The 22,850-nt window shown below is 43.8% G+C and overlaps 1 protein-coding gene across 1 annotated transcript; it reads left to right on the forward strand.

Annotated features, from left to right (window-relative positions):
* The first annotated feature begins 8,622 nt into the window (after positions 1–8,622).
* LOC123021877 (testis-specific serine/threonine-protein kinase 6-like) lies at positions 8,623–9,480 on the forward strand. The gene has a single exon (XM_044427106.1). It carries the CDS (start codon positions 8,623–8,625, stop codon positions 9,478–9,480), a length of 858 nt encoding a protein of 285 aa, XP_044283041.1.
* Positions 9,481–22,850: the final 13,370 nt, after the last annotated feature.

Consider the following 22,850-nt stretch of genomic DNA (forward strand, 5'->3'; position numbering starts at 1 on the left):
TTAGCTCCACATTTCTGACACCAATTCTAAATCCCCCTTTTCAGTGGGAGCTACCTGCCATTCAGGAAGTAGCAGAGGAAAGGTGCCGGTGAATCAAACTCCCCCAAAACAGACGGCCTCGTCTAGGGCCTCACTCAACAGAACATGCAGAGGGGCATCCAAACACAGCAGATCAGGGTTTATATATTTTATTTATTTATTTAAAACTTTTCTATGCCACCCACTACCAAATAGTCTTGGAGCAGTCTTACAATAAAACAACGTAAAGCACAGCATCAATTTTGTGCTACATTTTGAAATGTCTCAGAACAGGTAAGAAGGCATTATAAATTATATTACGTGACCCTCACCATGCACTCTTGCTTAAGAATGTGCTGTGCTGGATTAGGCCCAGGCCCAAGTATCCCAGACATGCAAGAATCCCAACAAGCAATTGGTGTCCACCAGTGGCTCGCTGGTGGCCCATGGTCTACTTCTTGCCCAGCCCCCTTAGTTACATTTTTAACTATGGAAAAAGGGAAATTATTTGAGCCATTTATAAAGTACCAAATGCACATCCAGGTTCCCAACCCCCTAAACACACACACACCTTAGTTAGGTCCCACTAATGTCAATGGAAAAGACTGATGCATGTTCAATTCTATCACTGAAATCAGCTAAATCTAAAAATTGCTTAACTCTGCATGGATCGTGCGAAGTAGAGGTGACTTAGCAACTAATATCAGAAGTCTGCAAATAAACAAATTAGGCACTTTGGCAATTAAGTGATTTAGGCAAGAGGGCTGCCATAGCTCTGAAGGACTTGGTTCCTGGGCTAAATCAGCACCAGATGTTTCACTTGTGAAGTACCACTAAACTGATGCAAAACATTTATACAGTGACTTGTACAATGTGAGCAAGGGGTGGAAGCAAAACAGATGTGTATGTCGGGATATTTTTATGCTAACAAAGTTAGGAACAGATGATAAGGAAACAATGATTTCCTAGTTCTGGGCTGACAAAGTAAAGCACAGAAAGATGAGCTCATCACAACTTCCTTCCTTCATTGTCTAGTGTCATTGTCAAAAAAGTATTCTTGCATTCATTCCCCTAGCCAGTGGTCTACAACTCATTATTCCCCCCACTGCAACCCAATGAAAATCACATGCCCAGCTGGACAAAGAATAAGAAACTGGACAAAGAAATTGGACAAAGAAGAAGAACTATGGAAGAAACAGAATAACTCTTAAATGCTTGGGTTTACATGAGTTGTTTTGGTTGGTCGGTCAGTTGGTTGGTTGGTTAGTTGGGGTGAACTATAGATTACCTTGACAAATGCACACTCTTACGCCTGAAGTATCTTGGCCAAGGTGCTAAAGAGAGCATTTGTAGGAAAGAATGCTTAACTCCCCCCATGCTTGCTAATTTCCTCCTGTAGACCACCCTAGTTCTTCTTACCTTCAGTTTGAGGTAACCTACACTAAAGACCATTTTGGTCATGAAGCACTTTTGTACTGGCATTTTTTCAAAAGCCAATTGCCAGTCTGAGCACTCAAAGTAATCAGTGCAGTACACTATCAACTGTGTGTTGTAACACACTTGCATCATGGTATCATTGCAGAAGAAGCAGACATTGGAAGAATTGAATGTATTTGATGCTTTTTCTAATAGCATGGGCTTCTGACACAACAAGTCACTGTTTAATGTTGTGAAGACAGAAGAAATGAGAGGATATGTTGCTGTTTCAGCTTCCTTTTTAAAACCCTGCTAACTGTGTGTGCAGCTTTGCAGCTGTGCAGCAAGTGAGATTTAAAAATACTGCATGGGGTTGTTCAGTGCTGCACAGCTGTGTAGGTGCGCAGTGAAAAATAGCCAAAGGTGGGAGGAACCATTTCTTGCCCATAATGTCATGAAAGTCAGTGCAATAAAACAGCAAGGAAAAAAGAGAAGGGAAAGTAAGTGTGAAACCTACAGTGGAAAAGAGAAATGCTGGGTGTTTGTTGGAAGATAATGTTGCAAGGCTTTCTAGATTAGAATGGATAGGTCTTCATAGTTCACAGAAACCAAAAGCACCAGCAGAAAATGCCACAGAAGTTCTTTGGGAAAAGCAGATGATTAAGAAATGCTGATAGGACAAAAGGTTGAGGAGTGTCTCATGTGTCCTGCAGTACCAGGATGGAATGCTAAGGTAGATTCATCCTCACACTTTCTTCCAGGTTTGAAATATGGCCAAGAAAATACCCTCAATAGGCTTGGAGTGGGGGATGCTTGACCAATGGATTAATTAAGCATTCCTCCTCTGCCCACCTCCCCTTTGCCATAAGTCCTCTTGCCCTGGGGCTATGAAAGGGACACACACCCTCTCCACCATTCATCCACCAAAAATCAACCTTCCTAAGCTAGTTTCTTTACTGAAAGCAGCTGACAGGGTTTAGATGATGCATGTGGTTTCTAGCTGAACCCACAGCTGAAGAGGCTGCAGGTATGAAAGGAATCCTGATGGCATAATGCTCTCAGAGGTAAGGATGCGCCATTTTGTCCTGATGCCTCTCTGAAGGGCAACACTGTAGTACAAAATATTTGCTACTCAGGCCCCAGGTTGCAGAGTGCAGTGGAAATGCAAGGCTGATTCACACAACACTATTTCACGACTCACTTCTGAATTTGTGAGCATGTGCCTCGTCTCTGCACTGGATTGTCATCTCTGCATTCAACAATATTTCATTCCAAAGTCTCCAGTTCTCTCTGCCAGAGCTACTGTCTTTAAACATGTTCACAACTACCAGTATCTCTGGTCTGTGGGATAAGGAATATTTCTGTATTTCTCAAGGGGAACCAAGTGAAGGTAAGGAAAGGGGGAATCCTGACTGAACAAACGGAAGCCAGGGGAAGCCCCTCAGTACTATTCCGATCTGCCTTTTCAGTACGGAAGAGAGCACCTCGAAGCTCAAGTGAAGTCAGTGTGGTTATGATTCATGGGAAGTGCTTGGAATTAATAAGCTGCCCACAGAAGTAAATGGTTGTCTACAGCTGCCAATGGTTAGATTTTCTGCTGTGCTAAAGCAATAGGCTTCGTGGCACACCGCTTCCATTTCCTAACTTGACATTTTGGAAGTGAATCCTTTCTTCTCCCTTGCTCCTTTTCCTCTGTTTTGGTTTTAATTATCGGCTTTGTAAATTTAGCTTACTGATTCTTCCACGTCTCCACTTTCTTGCTACCAACCCCTCCCCCTCATTTCCCATCATCCAGTAGAGCCAATTGGATGGATGCCCCTGCAGAAAGACATTTATGACTAAACCACTTCAAGAGAAAACTCTAGGACTTAATGGAATGGAAACACTCTGTGGGTCTGGCCTTGCGTAGAAATGGAGCTTGGACCGGACACACTAAAAATCTTCTCCATTTTCTTCCTACGCAGATGACAAGAAAGCTCAGTGAAACCCTTCTGTATCCTTAGTGATTGCACATTACAGAGATGTTAGGTCACAGGAGCCAAAAGAGCTGGTAGTATAGAAACAGAAGGCCTAATTTCCTGGGCTTGAGGGAAATCAGAAAGGGGGTGAGATTCAGCGGTCTGAGAGATGTGGCTAAGACCAATTCCAGCCCAGAAAGTGATAGCTCCACTAGGTCAGAGAAAACCAATAGGGGGATAGAGGGGAATTACCGGAATCCTGTACAGGAGTCATAACCCTCCAAATTTTTTGAAGAGAACTCCCAAATGTATGGATTGATTGATTTAATTCTATTTCTACCTCCCCCCACCCCAGGCCAGGAATCATACTAAATGCATGCAACAGTAAGACCCCACAGGTTCCATTTGAACATCTCACATTGCAGCGAAGCACAGATCTGGAAGCTGCCAGTTCTACCCTGATGGCCTTGTCCCCTAACAACCAGCCAGCCATTGTATGTATCTATGTATATATGTATGTATGGATGGATGGATGGATGGATGGATGGTAAGAAATAGTTGTAACCCGGACCTATTCTCTGCAGACCACTCCAATGGAAAGATCTGGCATAGCAGCTCCATGTCACCTACAAATGTCATGTGTGAGCTCTTTCATACCAATTAGAACCGTGTAAAGCACAAAGTCTTAAGATAGGCAAAGCATTAAACTGTTTCCATGTATTCCTTTATTATATCTATTCAGCGCTCCATAGCCCAGAAAGCTCTCTGGGTGGTTTACAATAAAATACAAGACTGGTGGAAGACTAGTTGTAACCTGCCCCTCGTAATAGGCAGGAAACACTTCTGAGGCACAGAGCAAAGGCAGAGGATAGGATGGCGTGCCCAACTGCTTAAAGTATTCCCACGGACACCCAGGTGGTTCTGGCCACTGCAGTCCTTAAGTCTTTTGTTCATAGGCATGGATGCCAGTCCACAGGACTTAAGAGTATCGTCACAGTTCTGGATACTCATGATGTCACAGTTTCTGTTTGACCTGTATAAAAAACCAAAGGATAGCTTGAAAATTATTTCAGTTGGTGCAGTCCCTTCCAAAAATATTCACACACACACCCTTTGACTGTTCTCCTTTCTGTTTTCGATGATGTACTGCAGAGTTGCAGTTCAGCCGTATTCGTTCCATTTTGTAATAATGGATTTAACCGTGTTCCAGTTAATAGATCATGGTTTGGGATATTTACCAACCCAGACTGGTGCTTCTGCAGAATTATATCCCAGACTTGTTTTCATAGCTCCTTGGTCTTCGTGATCCTCCTTGTTGAGATACTGTAGGCGCTCCAACAAATTCTGGGCCTTCTAGAAATAGGCATCCTTGCTCTGAGATAATGTGGCACTTAAGCTGCATCCAGGTGGTCCCCATTCAACTACTTTCAGCATGTGAATTCTGGGGGCGATGGGTTGCCCCAGGGCTTATTTAGGCATGTCACAACAACCTAAGGCTGCTTATGCAACCAACAAGTGCCAGTTTGTTTTTGATTATTTAACTTTTGTGCCACAATGAGAATAATTTGCATCTTCAAAGTGCTGAGAATCTTGTGTACATCAAGTGATAACTATGCCAATTTAATCTATTTGCATCCCATGTTGGACCACAACAAAATGTGGAAAACTTGAGTGACTACTTTGGCAAGGCAGGGTAGCATTAGAGGTTCTCCATCCAGGAGCATCTTTGCTTTGCAAGGCCTCTAGAGAAGGAGCTGTTGCACATGTAGGTCCTTGGTGGGAGACAAAAGCAAAAAGGAACAAGGAAAGGGAAGAGTGGAAAGGAAGACAGGTCTAAATTGCTGAAGCAACAGGAAAATGTGTTATATCCCAGGACATACAGAGGAATCTGGGAAGTCCTGAAGAGAAGGAAGAATCAGAGCACCTTTGTCTGTCTGGAAGTGGCACTCTGGGCTGACTAGGGAGTCCAGGCCAGAAGAAATCCCTAGGCAGGGGCAAAAGAGTTGCAAAATCCTGCTCTCAGAGGAACAAATCCTTACCCTCAGGCTGGACTTAGAGCATGCTTCTGCACCCCTTACATGCATTTAGGTGCCTGAAGACTGAAATGAACCTTCACACCCTTTCTGCTACAGCAGCCAGTTGTTTCTGATAAGTTCTTTGGCAGAATCAAGACTCAGAGCATTCCTTTTATAGACCCATGTATACACCTACATTTGTCATCTTTTTTAACTGGTGTTGCTCCTGCTTCTTCATCGACAGGTGAAGGCTGAGAAAAATGTCACCAGATTACTTTGTGGTAGCTATGATGGCCCAGGAGCGAGAGCCATGAATGCAAAACAGAAGTAGCCACCCTCACTATATCATGCTCAGTGCTTTCCATTGAGAGAATAACTCCACAAAAAGAATGAGGGTCACTTTGCTTCTTTCATCTGCCTAATCAAAGCCATAAAAACTGAAGACCGGAAGAAGAGCCCTGGAGGGCTAGCCCAGTGTCCATCTAGCCCAGCACTGTGTTCGCACAGTCACGAACCAGCTGCCCGCCCACTCCCAGGGGCAGGACATGAGTGCCCAAGCACCCTCCTGCCCACATACCTCCACAACTCGTGCACACCGGCGCACTGCCTCCAGTCCTGGAAGGCACACACAGGGCAAGCAAGGCCAGTAGGCACCGGTAGTCTCCTCCTCCATTTCCAGGAATTCATCCAACCCCCTTTAAAAACATCCAGACTGGTGGCCAACACAACATCTCACAGAAGTGAATGGCACTGGGGAAGAAGCCCTTCCTTTCTTCTGCCCTCAATCTCCCACCAATCAGCTTCGGGGTTGGGGGGGCATTTTTGGGTGCGAGCATTCCGGAAGAAGGAGAAAATGTCTCCTGATCCACATTCTCCACAACATAATCCTCTACATGTTCAGAATTATGTATATAATTCTTTCATGTTTATCCTTACCTTTTTTCTAAACTAAACAATCCCAGCTGTTGTAACCTTTCCTCATAGGAAAGCTGCTTCAGCCCTGATCACTTTAGTTGCCTTTCTCTGCCCTTCTTCCAATTCTACCATATCCCTTTTTAGGTGCACTAACCAGAACTGTACACAACTTTCTAAGTGCAGTCACAGCATAGGAATGTATAATGGGGATATGAACCTGGTGGTTTAATGTTGTTAGATTTTAATATGTTGTAAGCTTATGGCTAGAGGGGTGGCATATAAATTGGATAAACAAGTAAACAAATTTTGTATTCCATTCCTAATTATGCTTAGCATGGAGTGTGACTTTTACAAATTTATTATATTATATCCTGCCAATTTTTCTTTTAAAGAACTCAAAGTGGCTTACATCATTCTCCTCTTCCTCTTGCTCTCAATTTTATCCCCACAGCAACAGCCCTGTGAGGTAGGTTGGGCTGAGAGTCTGTGACTGGCCCAGTTCACCCAGCTGGCTCCATGACTGAGTGGGGACTAGAATCCAAATCACCTGAATCCCAGTCCCAGCGCTCTTTACCACTCCACTATACCACACCGGCTCTCTTTTTCATAGCAGCTGTGCACTGAAAATTTAATAGGGCTGTCCACCACCACCCCAAGATCACTTTCCTGGTCAGCACCTGAGCTCAGGCAGCATCACAGTTCAGCAGCACTAGGCAGATGCTGAGACCCCTATCCCAGGAACGGGCCTTACTGTCAACCTCAGGAACCTTCTGCCCCTGCTGATGCCCCTTCTCCTGGTTGCCACTTCCTGTTCACCTCCCCTTCTGTGCACATGTCTGTGCAAACAGAACATTCCACCCCACTTATGCTCTTCTTCTGTGCCGCAACAGGGAAGGGGCAAGTGATGGTGGCAAGGAAGAGGTGGGCCCATTCAGAGAAGTGGCCACCATGGAGAATCTCTTGCTTCGGGTTCCAGTCAGGAATCTGAACTGTACTTCTAAAGATTTAGCATAATCCAGCTTAAAAAAATCTGATACTTCCCAATGTGTTCCACTCCATGATTTTATCTCCAATTTTACTAGGAAGTTAAAGCACATCACATGAACAACTTCATGTGACATCTTTGCAGACAACTTTGCAGAATTGAATCCTGAGTTGTTTTAGGGGCACTATTTCTTTTCTTACATCAGTTTTCATATCATTCCTATTTTATACTTCCTTGAGTTGTTTCAAATGAGGAGTTGCTAGGTCATTCCCCTAATTCTTAGGCAATGAAAGGAACAAACAAATGGTGTGGCCACTGAAAGAATCAAGGGTTAGCAAATTTATAAACACATCTAATACCCTACAAATATTTTTTTAAAAATAGTCACATATAAGATAAAAATGTAAGCCTAGAATAAAAATGATTCCAACATGATTTTGATTCCACATGTGCTACCCAAACAAGAGCAGCTAAGACCGTTTTTAAACATAATGTCAAACGAATCCCTCCCGGAATAATAAAGTCAGCTTCTCTATGTCTTCTTTTCAGAGGTGCCTTTCAGAGGTCTTTGACAACTCCCAGCACCCTTGCACATGTTGGCTGGGGATAGTAGAAATCATAGTCAAACACATCCAGAGGGTGCTAGGTTAGAGAAGACTGATAAAACATGAAAATTAGAAATGTACTACTATTATGCAGGTACCAAAGTCATTGAATTGTACTGCTTCCATTTTTAATCTTAACATAATGAAATTTCCTTATTTTATCAGACCACTGGTCTGTGTAACTCAGTGTCACCCATCCTAGCAACGGCTCTCTGGGAACTCTGAAGGCTGACTTCCCCAAGCTGCTACCTGTGATCTTTTAAGCTTTAACTTTAAGCCTTAAATTATAGGTAAAGACACCAAGGGCTCCCCCATCAACCTAATTCCTTGTGAAGGGTAAGTGTAGGATGAAACTCCACTAGCAATGCTTCTAGACATACTCTTTAAAAAGATAGAAAAAGATCTGCTAGTCAATATACAGAAGTTATTCCAAAAAACTTCTCAGTTTTGCTCCTGACCGATTGATGGATGAAATGAAGGAAGTAAATGCACCAACCTTGGCAACTCTAGTGGGGAGTGACCCATGACACCTTTAGCACATCACAATACCTTGGCAGGTTGTGCAATGCTCCTGCCTTCAGCACTCAGTGGGAACATGGGAAGGGGTAAAGATGAACATCGACCACACACAATGGGTTAAAGCCTCCATTCCTACCTTTACAATCTAAGCCCAGTCGAACCCAGCAGAGCTCTCCAAGGCATCCTGCACCATGTCGAAGAGTTCTGGAGGGGACAGATGGCTGAGTGAGCTTGGCTACAAGCTGGGTCAGACCCTGGGCGAGGGGAGCTATTCCAAGGTGAGGGTAGCCACCTCTGCCAAGTACAAAGGCCCACTAGCCATCAAGGTGGTAGACCGACGCCGGGCACCCCCTGACTTCGTACACAAATTTCTCCCACGTGAGCTCTCCATCCTACGGGCAATTCGACATCCAAACATTGTACGTGTCTTTGAGTTCATTGAAGTCTGCAATGGGAAACTTTACATTGTAATGGAAGCTGCTTCCACCGACCTGCTCCAACTTGTACAACAGCTAGGAAAGCTCCCCTGCATCCCAGAAGCACGGGATATCTTTGCTCAGGTCGTAGCTGCTGTGCGCTATTTGCATGACCGGAATCTGGTGCACCGGGACCTCAAGTGCGAAAACGTGCTGCTCACTGCAGATAGCCGCCGAGCAAAGCTGACTGACTTTGGCTTTGGCAGGGAGTCGCGTGGGTACCCAGACCTGAGTACCACGTACTGTGGGTCAGCCGCCTATGCCTCCCCCGAGGTGCTTCTGGGCATTCCTTATGACCCCAAGAAGTATGACGTGTGGAGCCTGGGTGTAGTGCTTTACGTGATGGTTACTGGCTGCATGCCCTTCGACGACACGCACATACACAGTATGCCTCGCCGTCAGAAGAAGGGGGTCTTCTATCCAGAGGACCTCCCCCCTTTACCCGATCCCTGCAAATCCCTTATTGCCCAATTGCTTCAGTTCAGCCCTGCCTCCCGACCTGGAGTGGGGCAGGTGGCCAAACACAGCTGGCTGAAAGGGGGAATCCTAAACAAAGATGCCTCTTCCAGATAGTGCAGCTCTCAGACCAAACCAACACGACTGGCGCCTCAACCTGATGGAACTACAGTGGGGGTGAGACAGATGCCAAAGCAATGTTGACAAAGGCAGAGCCATGAAGCAGTCTGGGGTCAGGAGGAAGGGCAGCAGCCGTGCAGCAGCATTTGGAGACACGACTATCGGGTGCTCTGGGAGAAGGGCTTTGAAACAGCAAGAGGAAGCTGAAGGGGACCAGATTCAAGTGCTTTCGTGACAGACAAGTGGAGCAGGTAAATGAGGAACGGCACACATGGCACCCAGAATCACATGCAACTGGAACAGCAGTAATCGTGGCAGAAAAAAAGTGCCGCAACCCTTGCCCAAATGACTCAGGCTTCTTGGTGGAACCAGACGTTGTCAACAGGCAGGTGAGGCAGTGAGCTGCAAGTGCTGTCTGAAGTCTAATGCACAAATAAACCCAGAAGCTCCCACCTGGCAACCACTCTGTGCATTTCTTCCTTTCTAAATTGCTTTCCTTGCCTTTTATTAGGCATAGCTGAAAGCATGTCTCATGCTTAGCCTCATAATAACATTCATCCCCTGAGTTCCTTTAGTCTCAAAGGCAACAACGTCCTGATTTGGGAACGATTGATTTATATAACCATAACCTTTACTATTACCATTATTGGGAAGCGGTGGTGCGGCAGCTTAATGATGCTGGAACTGTTGGCCAGAAATGGTTGGCACACTAATGGTTCAAGCTCAGCCTCCACCAGACAGAATGAGCTCTTGCGCTCCTGTCATTCACCCCTAGCTCCTAGCCAACCGAGCAGCTTGAAAACATGTAATTAAGGTAGATAAATAGGTACCAGTTCAGTGGGAATGTAACAGCGCTTTGTGACTGTGGTTAGAAATGGAGATGAGCACCACCCCTTGTTAGCCACTGGCTAAGCAGAGTAAAATCTGAAGGGACTCCTTTACTTTAGTATTACTATTACATTACATATCTATACTGCCTGTAGCCAAAGCTCTCTGGACGGTTTACAACATTTAATCTCCCATCCAGATTTCAACCAGAACCGACCCTTCTTAGTTTCCAAGATTAGGCAGGATCAGGCACTTCAGGCTATACTGAACCTAACTGATTCATTGATTCATTTCTATATCATCTAGTAGCCAGAACTCTCTGAACAACAGTAAACAACAGAAACAGCAATGTAACAGAAGGGCTACAGCAACAGTGTGGAACCACTTTCAGCCCAGGGGCCAATTCCCATTTTGGAGAATTCTCGGGGGGACCTGGAGAGACTTGGATGGTTTAGAATCCAAATGTGGAGGCCAGAGTTTCACTAGTGGGCGGCACCAAAGGCAAACAGCAGGAGTGAAAGGGTAGAGCCAAAGAAGCAACCTAGTGTGGTCTATATAGGTAGTGTATCATGAGGTTATATTACCTCCTCATCTCTTGTTCAGTAATGATGAAATGCTGTAGCTGAGGTTGACTTGGGGCACCAACCCTGGGCCCTACAGCACTTTCTCTGCAAAGCCTCTACATCCCCACTTGGGCCCAGTTCCAGGCAGCCTGAAGCCCCAGAGTACTTCCCATAGATCCTGGAGATATACAGTGATATCTACATGTGCATCGTACATTTTTACAAACAGCTGGCTATCACAAGTGTTAGAAAGTGCTGCCATTTTGCCCCTGGGTTAGAAATATAAAAATGTGCACAGCACACATGCTAAAGGCCTTTAAATTAATATTTGTATTAAGAACATAGAAGATGTTTGCTTAACTGGTCTGGTTGTCTTATCTTCTCCATTTGGGAACTCATGCACTGCACCTAAGCTAAGGTGGTTGTTGTTGTTGTTGTTGTTGTTGTTACTATTACATTGCATTTATATCTCTTCCTTTTTTTCTTGCAAGGAACCCAAGGTAGCTTACTTAGTTCTGCACTCCATTTTTATCCCCAGAACAACCCTGTGAGGTAGGTTAGACTGTGAATGAGTGACTGGTCCAAACTGACCCAGTGAGTTTCATGGCCGAGTGGAGACTACGACCCAAATCTCACAGGTTCCCAAGCTAACTCTCTAACCAACATGCCACATGGGCTCTCCCAGTTGTTGGGGAATCTGGGCAGAAGGGCGCTGTTGCATTCATATCCTGCTTGTGAGATCCCATGGGCAGCTGGCTGGCCACTGTATGAACAGGATGGGCCCTTGGTCTGATCCAGCCCATCAGTTCTCCTTATTCTACCACCACTGTACAAAAGGGCACTTTCTTGTTTTCCAGCAGCCAAGACCAGAATGCATGTAGGCTGCAGAGTGACTCAGTTCAATCTCTCTAAAACTTTCTTTTCTCAAGCTGAAGGAAGCCTCCAAAACAGCTGGTCTCTCTCCTCCAACCAAGACGTTCTCACACGTGCCCTAGCTCTTCATTTAGGCCTTTCGTTGCAGCCAACCCAACCACAGTATCACAGCCCTGATCCACAGAGGCAAAGCAGAAGGGATTCTTCTCGTCGTCCTTGTGTAGATCAGCACCACCTTCTGCCCTCTGAACTTATTATACTACAACTCTCATAATCCACAGCCAGCATAACAGGTCCTCAAAAGGAATCCTTCCCATTTTCCTGCAGACCTTCATATATGGGGCATGAATTTCTCTCTCCAAAATGGTCTGTATTTGTTTTAAAGAGCCATTCTAATGTTAAAAAACAGGCAAAGGTTCCATCAATTAGTGAACAGTAAGCCCAGCATCCGGTTCTTATACTGTTTTCTAGTGACAAGTCCAACAATGAAGACAGCAAGACATTAGAAACAGTATTCTTCAGCAAAAGAATAAGAGGGCAGGAAATAGTATGCATCCTCATACTAAAGATGCTCATCATAAGGATTAGTTGCTCTGACCAGAAATTTGATGTCTTGATCCTTTTCAGCTCAAGTACACTCTAAGTGTTGCCTTTTACATATTGGCTAAAAATGGAAACACACCCCCAATTTCATAATATTTACATGTGCTAATTTATATGCATGGATGCAAATTTAGTAAAAAAAACTTTAATTTAAATTGAAATACAGTATACATTGTCATAGTGGGGGAGACTCACCAGGTGAGTTGTATACCTGCTGACCAGTATGCCAGTGCTGACCAGTATCCAGTGCTCATGGGCAACTTCAAGGGCCCTGCTTGCTCTTCTTATGCTGTGTTCTCTTTAAAATAGACTTTGAACAGCTCCTCAGTCTTTGGGAAGACGTTCAAGAAGAGGGCAGTCCTCTGTTAAATAGGCCACCAGGCCTCCCTTGCACGCAGACAGTCTTTTCTGTTTTGGTTCAGGACCCGTCAGACTAGGAGAACCAGCCGCTTTAGCAGCTAATTCAAGACCTCGTTTGGACACAGTTCCTGCAGACTCACATTGTGAGGCAAGTCTGTGGAGCGAGTCTTGTGCTGGGCTTGTGCGTGTTGATTGTTATCGCCATTGGCCTCTCACTCTTTCTGCCACAAGCGCCATGCCCTGGGCACACCTAGGAGGTGGGAGTCTTTTCTCACAAGGTGCTTTCTGGTTGGCCACCACCATGGCAACGGTGCCCAGGCATCCAATCAGAAGCATTGTTTCTGGGAAGCCTCAAGGCCTGCTGGACTGCAAAGGAAGGCAAAGGCAATGACGGTTCCTCGCTCAGCAGGGGCACTTCCAGAAGCCAAATTATGGCTCTGTTTCCCCGAATTTGCAGTTTGAACAGGAATGAGTGTCCCATCCCACAAATGGAGGGGAGAGGACTGATGGAGACACCCATCCCTGCTGTACCTGTTTGCCACTTTCTGAGCCACTTTGAGGGCCCATGGGTTGCAATGGGGGCCATAAATATGTAAATAAATATCTACAGAATGATTTCTCCTGTGAAGTATGTCGGACCCCATCAGCGGTGCAGTTGGAGTACTCATGATCCCTCACTCACAAAAGTTTGTGGGTTCCTTTTACAACTTCTTTGAGCTCCAGCTCCTTGCTTTCCAGCCATTATCCTGGATTTTTTAGAGATCTGGTGTTTTCCTAGGTGGCGTCATTACTCACTACAGAAGCCAGGTGTATTTTTATAATTCCATTCCACACCACAGTGTCACCTTGTGTTGCATAACAGAACATATAGAAACATAGAGACAGGCCATGAAAAAACCCTTCAGAAATGAAGCTTCCTGTGAAGGATGGCCTAATCTTCCAGCAGAGAAAGTGGAAGATTCCTCAGCAAAGCACTGGGTTATTTTGCCTCATGTAAAGCCGCACTTAGGCTTTTATCAAAAACATCTTGGTTTGCTTTGGCTTTCTTTGAACTGTCTTTGAAACTGGCTCATGATACTGCTGCATGCATGGTCTTTTCTGTTTTGGTTTTACTCTTTCTAAAAACACTTTGGGCTTTGTGTCAAATGGGGAACTGTATGGAAATATTGTTCATAAGTAAGCAAATAAATAACAAATAAATATTCTCCCTCCTGGCCAAATAGATCAGTCCAGATGAAAATCCCTGACTGGCTTCATGACACTATGGCAGGTTTGTGAAGTCACCACTGGGGAAAGAAGCCCGGATGTTTCTCTTCCCTGTCCTTCACATCCTGCACAATGTGCCTTCTTACTCTTATGGGATGTGGGTTGCTGCGTCATCTGAACCTGGGAAAAGGTGGGGAAGGGGTAGCTTCCAAAGCACCCCAGGATCCAAGGCTTCTTGTAGGGCTCTGGCATGGTCTGGGAGCCACCCTTCCACCGACTGGCCCATGCTTAGGGGTGGGAAAGGAAGCCACCATGGCTTGCCCTGCCCTGTGGTAGTGCAAATCCATCCTACAAACCACACTACCAGGGGTAATTATACTAAACCCCAGCATGCAACTGGCATACACAGAATGGTTCACAAGCTACTTTTGAAGCTCCCTGTGATCATGCAAACCAGGCTGCCATGTTGGGGTCAAAAAGGCATTACTGAATACCCAGATAACTTAGGCCCAGAGCATGAGGTCCTGTGTTAGGTTTCTCTTGTTCTTTAATGCCATTTCTGGTTAGTAGCCTTGACCGTGTCAATATATATAGCACGTAGACTAAATTTTCCATGGTTTGGACCTATCTGGGCTGATGGAGGTGGGGGAGTGGAGAAATCTCCCAGGGTCACCCCCAGCTACAAGGAATTCCATAGGGGATATGGACCCACTAAGGTCATGAAAACATTTTAAAGACATTCTGAAAATAACCTGCAATTACACTGTGCATTGTCCCAAATTGCTGATAGAAAAAATACATATGCATTAATGCCATCTTTCCAACCAATCATGCAAACAGGAAAAATCAGGGGCTTCGTAATGAAGAGAACTGCAAAGGCATAAGAGAATCAAAACCAATTTGGTCTCTATGCATTTGCAGAGTCTCTTTCTATAAATTCTCTCTGGCATATTTAGAGTGTGTGAAGGAGACAATGCAGGCACCTGAAAAAAGGAAGTACTTCCCCCGAGAAATCTTTCTTGCAATACATCTAAAAAAAATCCCATATTGTGTATTTACAAGCATGGACAGCCAGTGGAGTTTCATGATGATTAAAGCTGCTGATATGTCAAGCTTGATGTGTGTTATATGCACATCATCCTCCACATAAAGTCAATTAGATGTCCAAAAAATCCTTGTCCTTCAATAGTACATTAGTATTATTTGTGGCAGTAAAGCAGGCATATACCAAATGCAAACGTTTTCTCCAGATTTAGCACGTTCCAGTCATATATAGTTTGTCTCAACCTAAGGAAAAGAAATCCACACTAATAAGCTAAATGCTCAAAAAGCTGGGGCAGCTTTTTCATCTGCCTTCAGCAACAAAATGGCCTGAGCATTGCATCTGTTGCACATAGCAGGAAAGATGGGACATGTGGCTAATGTTTCAAGAGGATGTTCCCCCTTGAGAAGCTTGGGAAAGCAGCTGAGGGTTAAAAGGACAAGGAGACACATGAGGCTTAATACCCCACAGCAGTCTTCTGGAAGCAGATGGTAATCTCCAGAGGTCACTTGCTAATGGTATGAGAGTGCTGGAGCGGGTTAGGAAAGCAGCGAAGGAAACAAAACAAACAAAAACTCTTATCCCTACAAACGTTCAGATTTTGAAAATGTGTATTACAGCTCTTGTTTAAATGGAGGCAAGACTAGTCTTCCTGGTTCTCTGTTATCACACAGCTGACCGTAAGCTTTTCCCCACTCCTTCCCTTCCCTTTCCATCTCTTTTGCACCCCGAAGCAAAGTCCTTTTGGTCAGTTACACACAAGTCCTGCACTTCCAAAGAGTATTAACTAGTTGTGACTTACTTTTGTGAGATGCACAAAGGGCTGGATGCACAAAATGGCCACAGTTCAGTGCATGCTTAGCAAACAAACCATGGAAGACATTATTTCCTGTTCAGGTCTTTTCAAACCACTTTTTGGGCTGTTGCCCTTCCAAAGTGACATTCCAGCAGGAGGGAGAGTCAAGGTACAATGTAAAGAACAAATGTCCAGAACTGCTTTGTGAAGCTGTTAGGCTAACATAAGCTATGGGATCGGTCAAAGGCAGCCTCGGATAGGACGGTGCTGAAGGTGGGACAGGGCAAGGTAGAGTCTAATTGCAGGGATGCGTACATTTCTGCTCCAGGGGGCCACATGAGGTGCTGGGCAGTGACTCACCCCCCCACTCTCTCACGCTCATACACTCTGGTACAGGTATGCAGTCCCTTAGGCACATGAACATTCCCGAACACACATGCATACAAAGGCAGCAGAGAAATGGGGAAAGGAAGCTGCTTTCATGTCTCACCCACCCACCCCAGTGATCCAGCAAGCCCACAGTTTCCTTAGTGCTAATAGGGATGGTTGGGAGGGGGGCAGTAAGAATCTCTGCCTCCACCCACCAGTGTTCCTGATCAAGGTCACAGATTCTTTGCTAGCAGCAATGAAGGAACAGCATCCGTATCACTGGAAAGAGGGCAAAGTCAACGTCTCTTTGCGTATTCCTTTTGACCCTCATCAGAATTAGTATTTCCCTGCTAGTCATTTTTCTGCTGAAAGCCAGTGCGGTGTTGTGGTTTGAGTTTTGGATTAGGATCCAAGAAGTCTAGGTTCTAGTCCACACTCAGCCTGAAAGCTCACTTGGGTGACTTTGGGCCAGTTACTGACTCACAGCCCACCTCACAGGGTTGTTGTAAGGATAAGATGAAGAGGAGGAATAGGTTGATGTAAGCCACCTTGAGTTATTTGAAGGAAAGGATGTGGGATGTAAATACAATACATTTTAAAAAATCATGAAATAGCATTCAGGTTTGCGCAGAATGCCACCTTTGGCCACTGGTCAACCACAGATCCATGCCTTTAGATAGGAAGTTAGGATAAAAGCTTCCACAGTGGAGTGGCTAACTTCCGGGCAGGGGCTGGACTGTTTTAGCCACTCTCAGAGAAGAAACACAGCACTGGAAGCACATATTTATTTATTTTTAAAGTAGGGCAAACACTACCTATGGGAAAAGGGCTGAATGCCACTTGGCAGGGCTACAAGGAAGGGGGAATGGACTGGGCTGTGTGAAACAGCAGCACACTGCAACATTTTGTTGCATCTCATGCTTGTTGTGTAGCTAAAAGACTCAGTTACAATAGATGAACTTCTTTGCTCAAGTTGGGTTGGGTTTAACTGGCAAATCTGGGCAACAACAACAACAACCACAAAATGCCCAAATGAATAGTCTCATAAGTTAGCTGTTGTACACCAGAATTATAGTTTATTTCAAGCTGCTACTTTCACTATTGTTAGGCAAACAATAAAGAAATTATAATAGATGCCTTCCTCTGGACTTAATTTTGAACAGCCTAAAGATTTGCATACATTAGGCTTAACCAGGACTGTTTCATGTTTAGCTTCTATTTTGGCTCATGCAGGTTTTAGCGTGGAAAGGAAGAGACACTTGAAATGCGGATAAGCCTTCTGGCCTGTTGGGTAGCCTAGCGAGGAGGTCCCACCTCCCCGTGATATAGCCAATCAGAGCAGAGACCTGCTTTAAGCAAGATCTGTGACAATGCCTTGCAGACTACAGCCAGTTATTGGATCTGCCAGAAGGAATAAGCCTCATGAAATACAGTGGGTCCTACTTTTAAATAAAATACTTAAAAGCAGGCTGTAACAAGAATAACTCCATTCTGTTACAACTAATATAATATTTATTTATTTATTAAAAAATTTCTATGCCGCCCCATTCGCCGAAGCCTCGGGGCGGCTTACAAAATCAGTAAAAATGCAAGGTGTTTCCAAGTCTCCCTTCCCGCTCATGGAGACAGGTAGGATTAGATGATGCAAAATGTTCTAAAGAAGAAGGAATATGTTTAAAGAAACCTCTCCATGTGCCATGGAAATCATGCTGACAATCAGCCCCCATGTTAATTTCATCCTCAGAGCTTCTTGCTTCCAGGCCCTCAGCATGGACATGCCTGCTTTCCCCACTGTTGTTACTTAGACATGGCAACTATCTTTGGACTTTTCTCACAGGTCTTCTGCACCACCCTAATAGGCAGTGGATCCTGCCAGAGTAATCATAAAATAATCTCAGCTCAGCATTGGGTGGGAATCTTGTGCTATCAGACAATGGGCTGGTCCACATGGCATGATTAAACCACAGTGTCTTCTTGTGCAAGATGGTTTGTTGTGCTGTCTGAACTTTGTCGTGGTATCTTTGCTTTCCAGAAACCAAGATGAGTAATCATAGTCTGTTCTATGGTTTCCATGCTGCACATGGTTTCTCTAATTATCCTAAGCTGGTATTATGGTTTCCATGATCCTGGTATGCAGCTACCACAAGAGGCCTCTGGAAGGAGCAACAGCTGCTGACCAAGGTGTTCCAGCCATCCAACATGGGACTGAATTTTGGGAGTGGCGGTTGATGGGATATGTGCCAATGGTGGGAAGACTAGGCAAGGAGGGTGGAAACCATGCCAACATAGAAACCACTTAATTGTCTGTTAGGCACATCTAGGCAAAAAAACCCCTCACACCATGGAGACCAGACAGGGTTGCTTATCATGGCATAAGAACTCAGCCAATATCTTTTAAGAGCTACGCAGGATGTGCTGAAACATCATTGCTCTGGAGGGAAACACTAATTATTCAAACAGATCAAGCAGGTGTGGAAGACTTTTGACGTGGCACAAACCCAACATAACCTGAAATGAGTTTCGTACCACCAATATTGATGCCAGTTGCATATGTTTCTGCCACATCACTGACTCCTGCTGAATAAATTATTTTCTTTATCAAGCAGGAAGTAATTCCCTAATCCTTGCAGCTCCTTGAGGTTCCCAATAGTGGTGGAATATTCCTTGATGTCATAACAAATGCTGACAGGTGTTGATAATCATAGCAACAGCAAACAGCAGACATTTGAATGACTGATGCTTAAAACAAAACAATTGTAGAGTTAATGTAGTAAAATATCAACAAACCAGAAAGAAATCCCACTATTAGGGTTTGCTGCAACAAACCTTAAATAAGCAAACCTCTTCTGTTGTAATTAAATCATTAAAAATATAATTAAATACTAAAATGCCATAGAAAGGGCTAAAAAACACCCCAAAGTACTTAAAATAAAAAGCAGAGCTCAAAACAGACCTTGACAGTGCCTTCTTGGTCTGCAGTCAACAATTCCATATTTTCAACAAGTGACAAAATGGAGAGGCAAAGACAATTTCCTGTATATGGGACCAGTACTGAAATCCTCTGTTAGTGGTTTTTAGGCAATGCAAAGTTTTCTAAACAGGATAGAGTAATTGTAAATCAGCCAAAATCGTTACTTTGCCTTCCTGAAAATATGGCAGTCAAGCAAGCTTATTGATCCCAAGTTTATCCCTTTTAGGCCATCACTTGACTTGTTATGCTTACAAGAAACTTGGCTCATAGATATTAATGATATTTATATGCAAAGCTTTGAAATAGCTGTGCTGCCAACCCTCAAGATATGTAAATATGGCTGTGGAAGTGGAGGTCTGGCTCTTCTCCTCTCTGCAGATATACAGCTGGATAGACAGGATTTAGACTAAGAAATAATGGATACATTCCGATGGCCCTAGCCAATGTTTCTAGAGTTAGCTCAATTATTTCCTGGAATGTATATGTCCCTTCTAACCCTATAAATCAATTTGATAAACAAATCTGGTGGGGCTTGGAATGAGCGCTGCAACATATTGAGGAACCATTCCCAAGGACAGATGTTGTGCCATATGGGGATTTTAATGCTCATATTGGTGAAAATAATGAACAGATGAGTGAGGTTATGGTACTAGGAGAGGATAATGTCAAGTCATTCAGACAGATGTTCACAGGATATGTCCATCAATAAAAATGGGCCAATAACTCTATTTTGTTGTGAATCAGTGCCAGCTCTGATACATAAATGGAGGCTTTGGACAGGACCTGTGACAGCCACGTCACTTATTTAACCCACAACAGTGGCAGTGTGGATGACGATATCTTTGTGTCACCAAACATCTGTCTAAAAGTGCGGTCCTTTCATGTAGAGGTGCAGGCAGATGGTGATCACCTTTCATTGGTGAATAGTAGGAAGTTCAGTAAAGCATCTGCTATTTTGCATCCTGCACAAGGTGCTTACATGGGAGAAAGGTGGTTTAGGTGGTTGCTACCTGTGGCAGATGAAATAAGTCAAATTCTGGAGAACCCAGCTAGGATGGAGGTTAAGGTGAACTGAGCATCTTTGAGCACCATGTTGCAAACATATTTTCTTCCTGTCAGCTTTTTCACTGTACAGCATGGCACTGTACACCCAGGCACAGTGATCAGGACCCCAAGAGTGTCGACGATCTTGGCCTTGCTTTCCAGTGAACCGTGCTTACGCCCAATGATCTTTTCTAGTTTCTTCTTTGCTGTCCTTCCAAGTCTCCGGCTTCTACGAATTTCTTGGTTACAGTCTCCATTGGATGACTGAGCCTAGGTATGTAAAGTCTTTCACAATTTCCGTTTCTTCCCCGTTAACTGTAAAGTTGTGCAGTGCTTTTGCAGACATGCTTTTTGCTTCACATTCAGCTGCGGTCCTGCTTTTGTATATATTTCTGTCACTTTCATCAGCAGTCATTTCAGTTCACTGCGGCTTTCTGCCTGCAATATGGCATCATCTGCCCATCTTAAATTACTGATGTAGCTTTTGCCAATTTTCACTCCTCCTTCCTCTGATCCTAATTTACCTTTCTTTATTATATGTTCTGCATACAGAGTGACCAGATGGGGAGATAAAATGCACCCTTGTCTGAGCTTCTGCCTGTAGAATACCACTCTGCTTCTCAATATTCTGTCGTAACAGTAGCCTTTTGACCACAATATATGTTATACATCAATACAAAGCTAGATCTTTAAGGACAAATAAACCTGATGCTCACATAGGACATTATTAATACAGCAAGACCTCTTGAAACAGAAATAGAAGAACCCTGTTAGCACAGTTTGGAATTTTTTTTTAGTGAGAATAGAAAATATTTTTGGGATCTTGTAGCACATTGTCTTAAACAAACCAAACCAGTTCCAATGGTAAAATGGACTCTGTACTTTGAAAATATTTACAAAAGTAAATCTGAAGAAAGTCGAGCTGAAAGGTATGAAACAACAGATAAGCTGGCCTGCAAATGCAACATTTATCAGAACTATTTCTTGAATTATTATTTTATTTGTCATGTATTTATTTCAATTTTCTAATTCAAAAATATGTAAATGGACCACTGAAAAAGCTAGATACTCTGTTTGTAGATTTGTCATCTGCTTTTGATTCCTTAAACTGTTGGTATCTGTGGAAAAAAATAGGTGTGATTTTAATAGATAAGTGCTTCTTATTTCTCATACAACAGTTTTATTCCAAGTTGGATATTAGAACCCAAATCAGTATAGCAGGTTTCCTTTTGGACCCCATACCCATGGCAAAGAGAGTCAAACAGAACTGCATTTTGGCACCTCTTCAATCTAATCTTTATATAAATGATATAACTCACTATATAATGCTATAGACTGATATAACTTTCCTTCCCCTTGTTTTTCCCCTACTGCCATGCAGAAGATCTGGCTCTTGTCTCCCTGGCTCAAATGGGCATGAGTAGACTGATTACTAAATTTGAAACTTACCTAAAGGAAGAAGGTTTATCTATTCATTATTGCCAGACTAATGTCCTTGCATTGTTAAGAGGCACAAATAGCATAAATGGCATTAGATGGGCAAACCGCAGAACAGTGTCGCTCCTTTAAATATTCAGGGCTTCACTTTTCTGAAAATGCTTTACGGCCTACTCATCTGGCAGCAATTATGTTATCAGCAGTCTATTCACTGGGGCCCATGAAGAAGCCTTATTACTCCGAGGGGTGCCATCTAGTTGAAGCAATGCTAAAAGTCTTTGTGGCTAAGATTGTGTCATATCCCCGACTTGGAGCAGAATGTTTGGAGTGGCTATGGGAGAAATGAATGTCATTTAATTCCAAAGAAGTTCCTGTATTTGCTTCTGGCCCTAGCAAATAGTACACCAATGCACTGCTTATGGAGGGAAACAAGTCTCCCTTCTTTAAAAGCAGGCATTCATGCAGCCATAGCACTGTATTGGAAAAAGCCAATCAGGACGTCAGGTCACCATTTAGGGGGGAAAAAAATTCTGGACCGACAGGGCAGGGAATGCTAGTTGAAAGCCTGTGGGTACTTGATGTTGAGTTACTTGTTATGTACAGTTCAGGATGCATCTGCTTGGAAGATCCAGGATAGAATTTTTGCTGAAGTCAGTAAAGGAGACTATGAATATATAAAGAACTGTAAGACTTTCATATTTGGTATGCTAACAGTGAATTACATGAAAGCACTACTTATTTCAAGAATTGACTTTTTCCCCGTTAGGCTTGCTTTCACCCAGCTCAGATTCCAGTTGATGCCCACAGAATATTTGGCTGGCAGATTTTTCATTATGCCAGCAAAAGATTGTTTCTGTATATGTGGATGAGGCCGACTGAATATTTTTTTATTTCTATTCTATTATATAAATCACACGAGATCAATTTTATCATTCCTTTTCAGGCTGCATCAAAATGTCTAATCTGAGCAGATGGCTATTATTATTACTGCTGCTGCTGCTATCACTGTTACTACTGCATTTATCTTCCTTCCTCTTGCATGGTGGATTACAAGGAGTTCCTCCTGTCCATTTTATCCTCACAACAACAACCCTGTGGAGTAGGTTGGACTGAGAGTCTATGACTGGTCCAAAGTCGCCCAGTTGGCTCCACCAGAACCCAGATTTCCTGAGTCCCAGTCCTGCATTCTTAACCGCTACACCTCACTGGCTCTCATCTCTGTGCTAGCAGAAACAGATGAATGTGTCAGCTATAGAGTGGCCCCATTTGTGAAAT

The sequence above is a fragment of the Varanus komodoensis genome, unplaced genomic scaffold (assembly GCF_004798865.1).
Source record: "Varanus komodoensis strain SLA01 unplaced genomic scaffold, ASM479886v1 scaffold18_1, whole genome shotgun sequence".
NCBI lineage: Eukaryota > Metazoa > Chordata > Lepidosauria > Squamata > Varanidae > Varanus > Varanus komodoensis.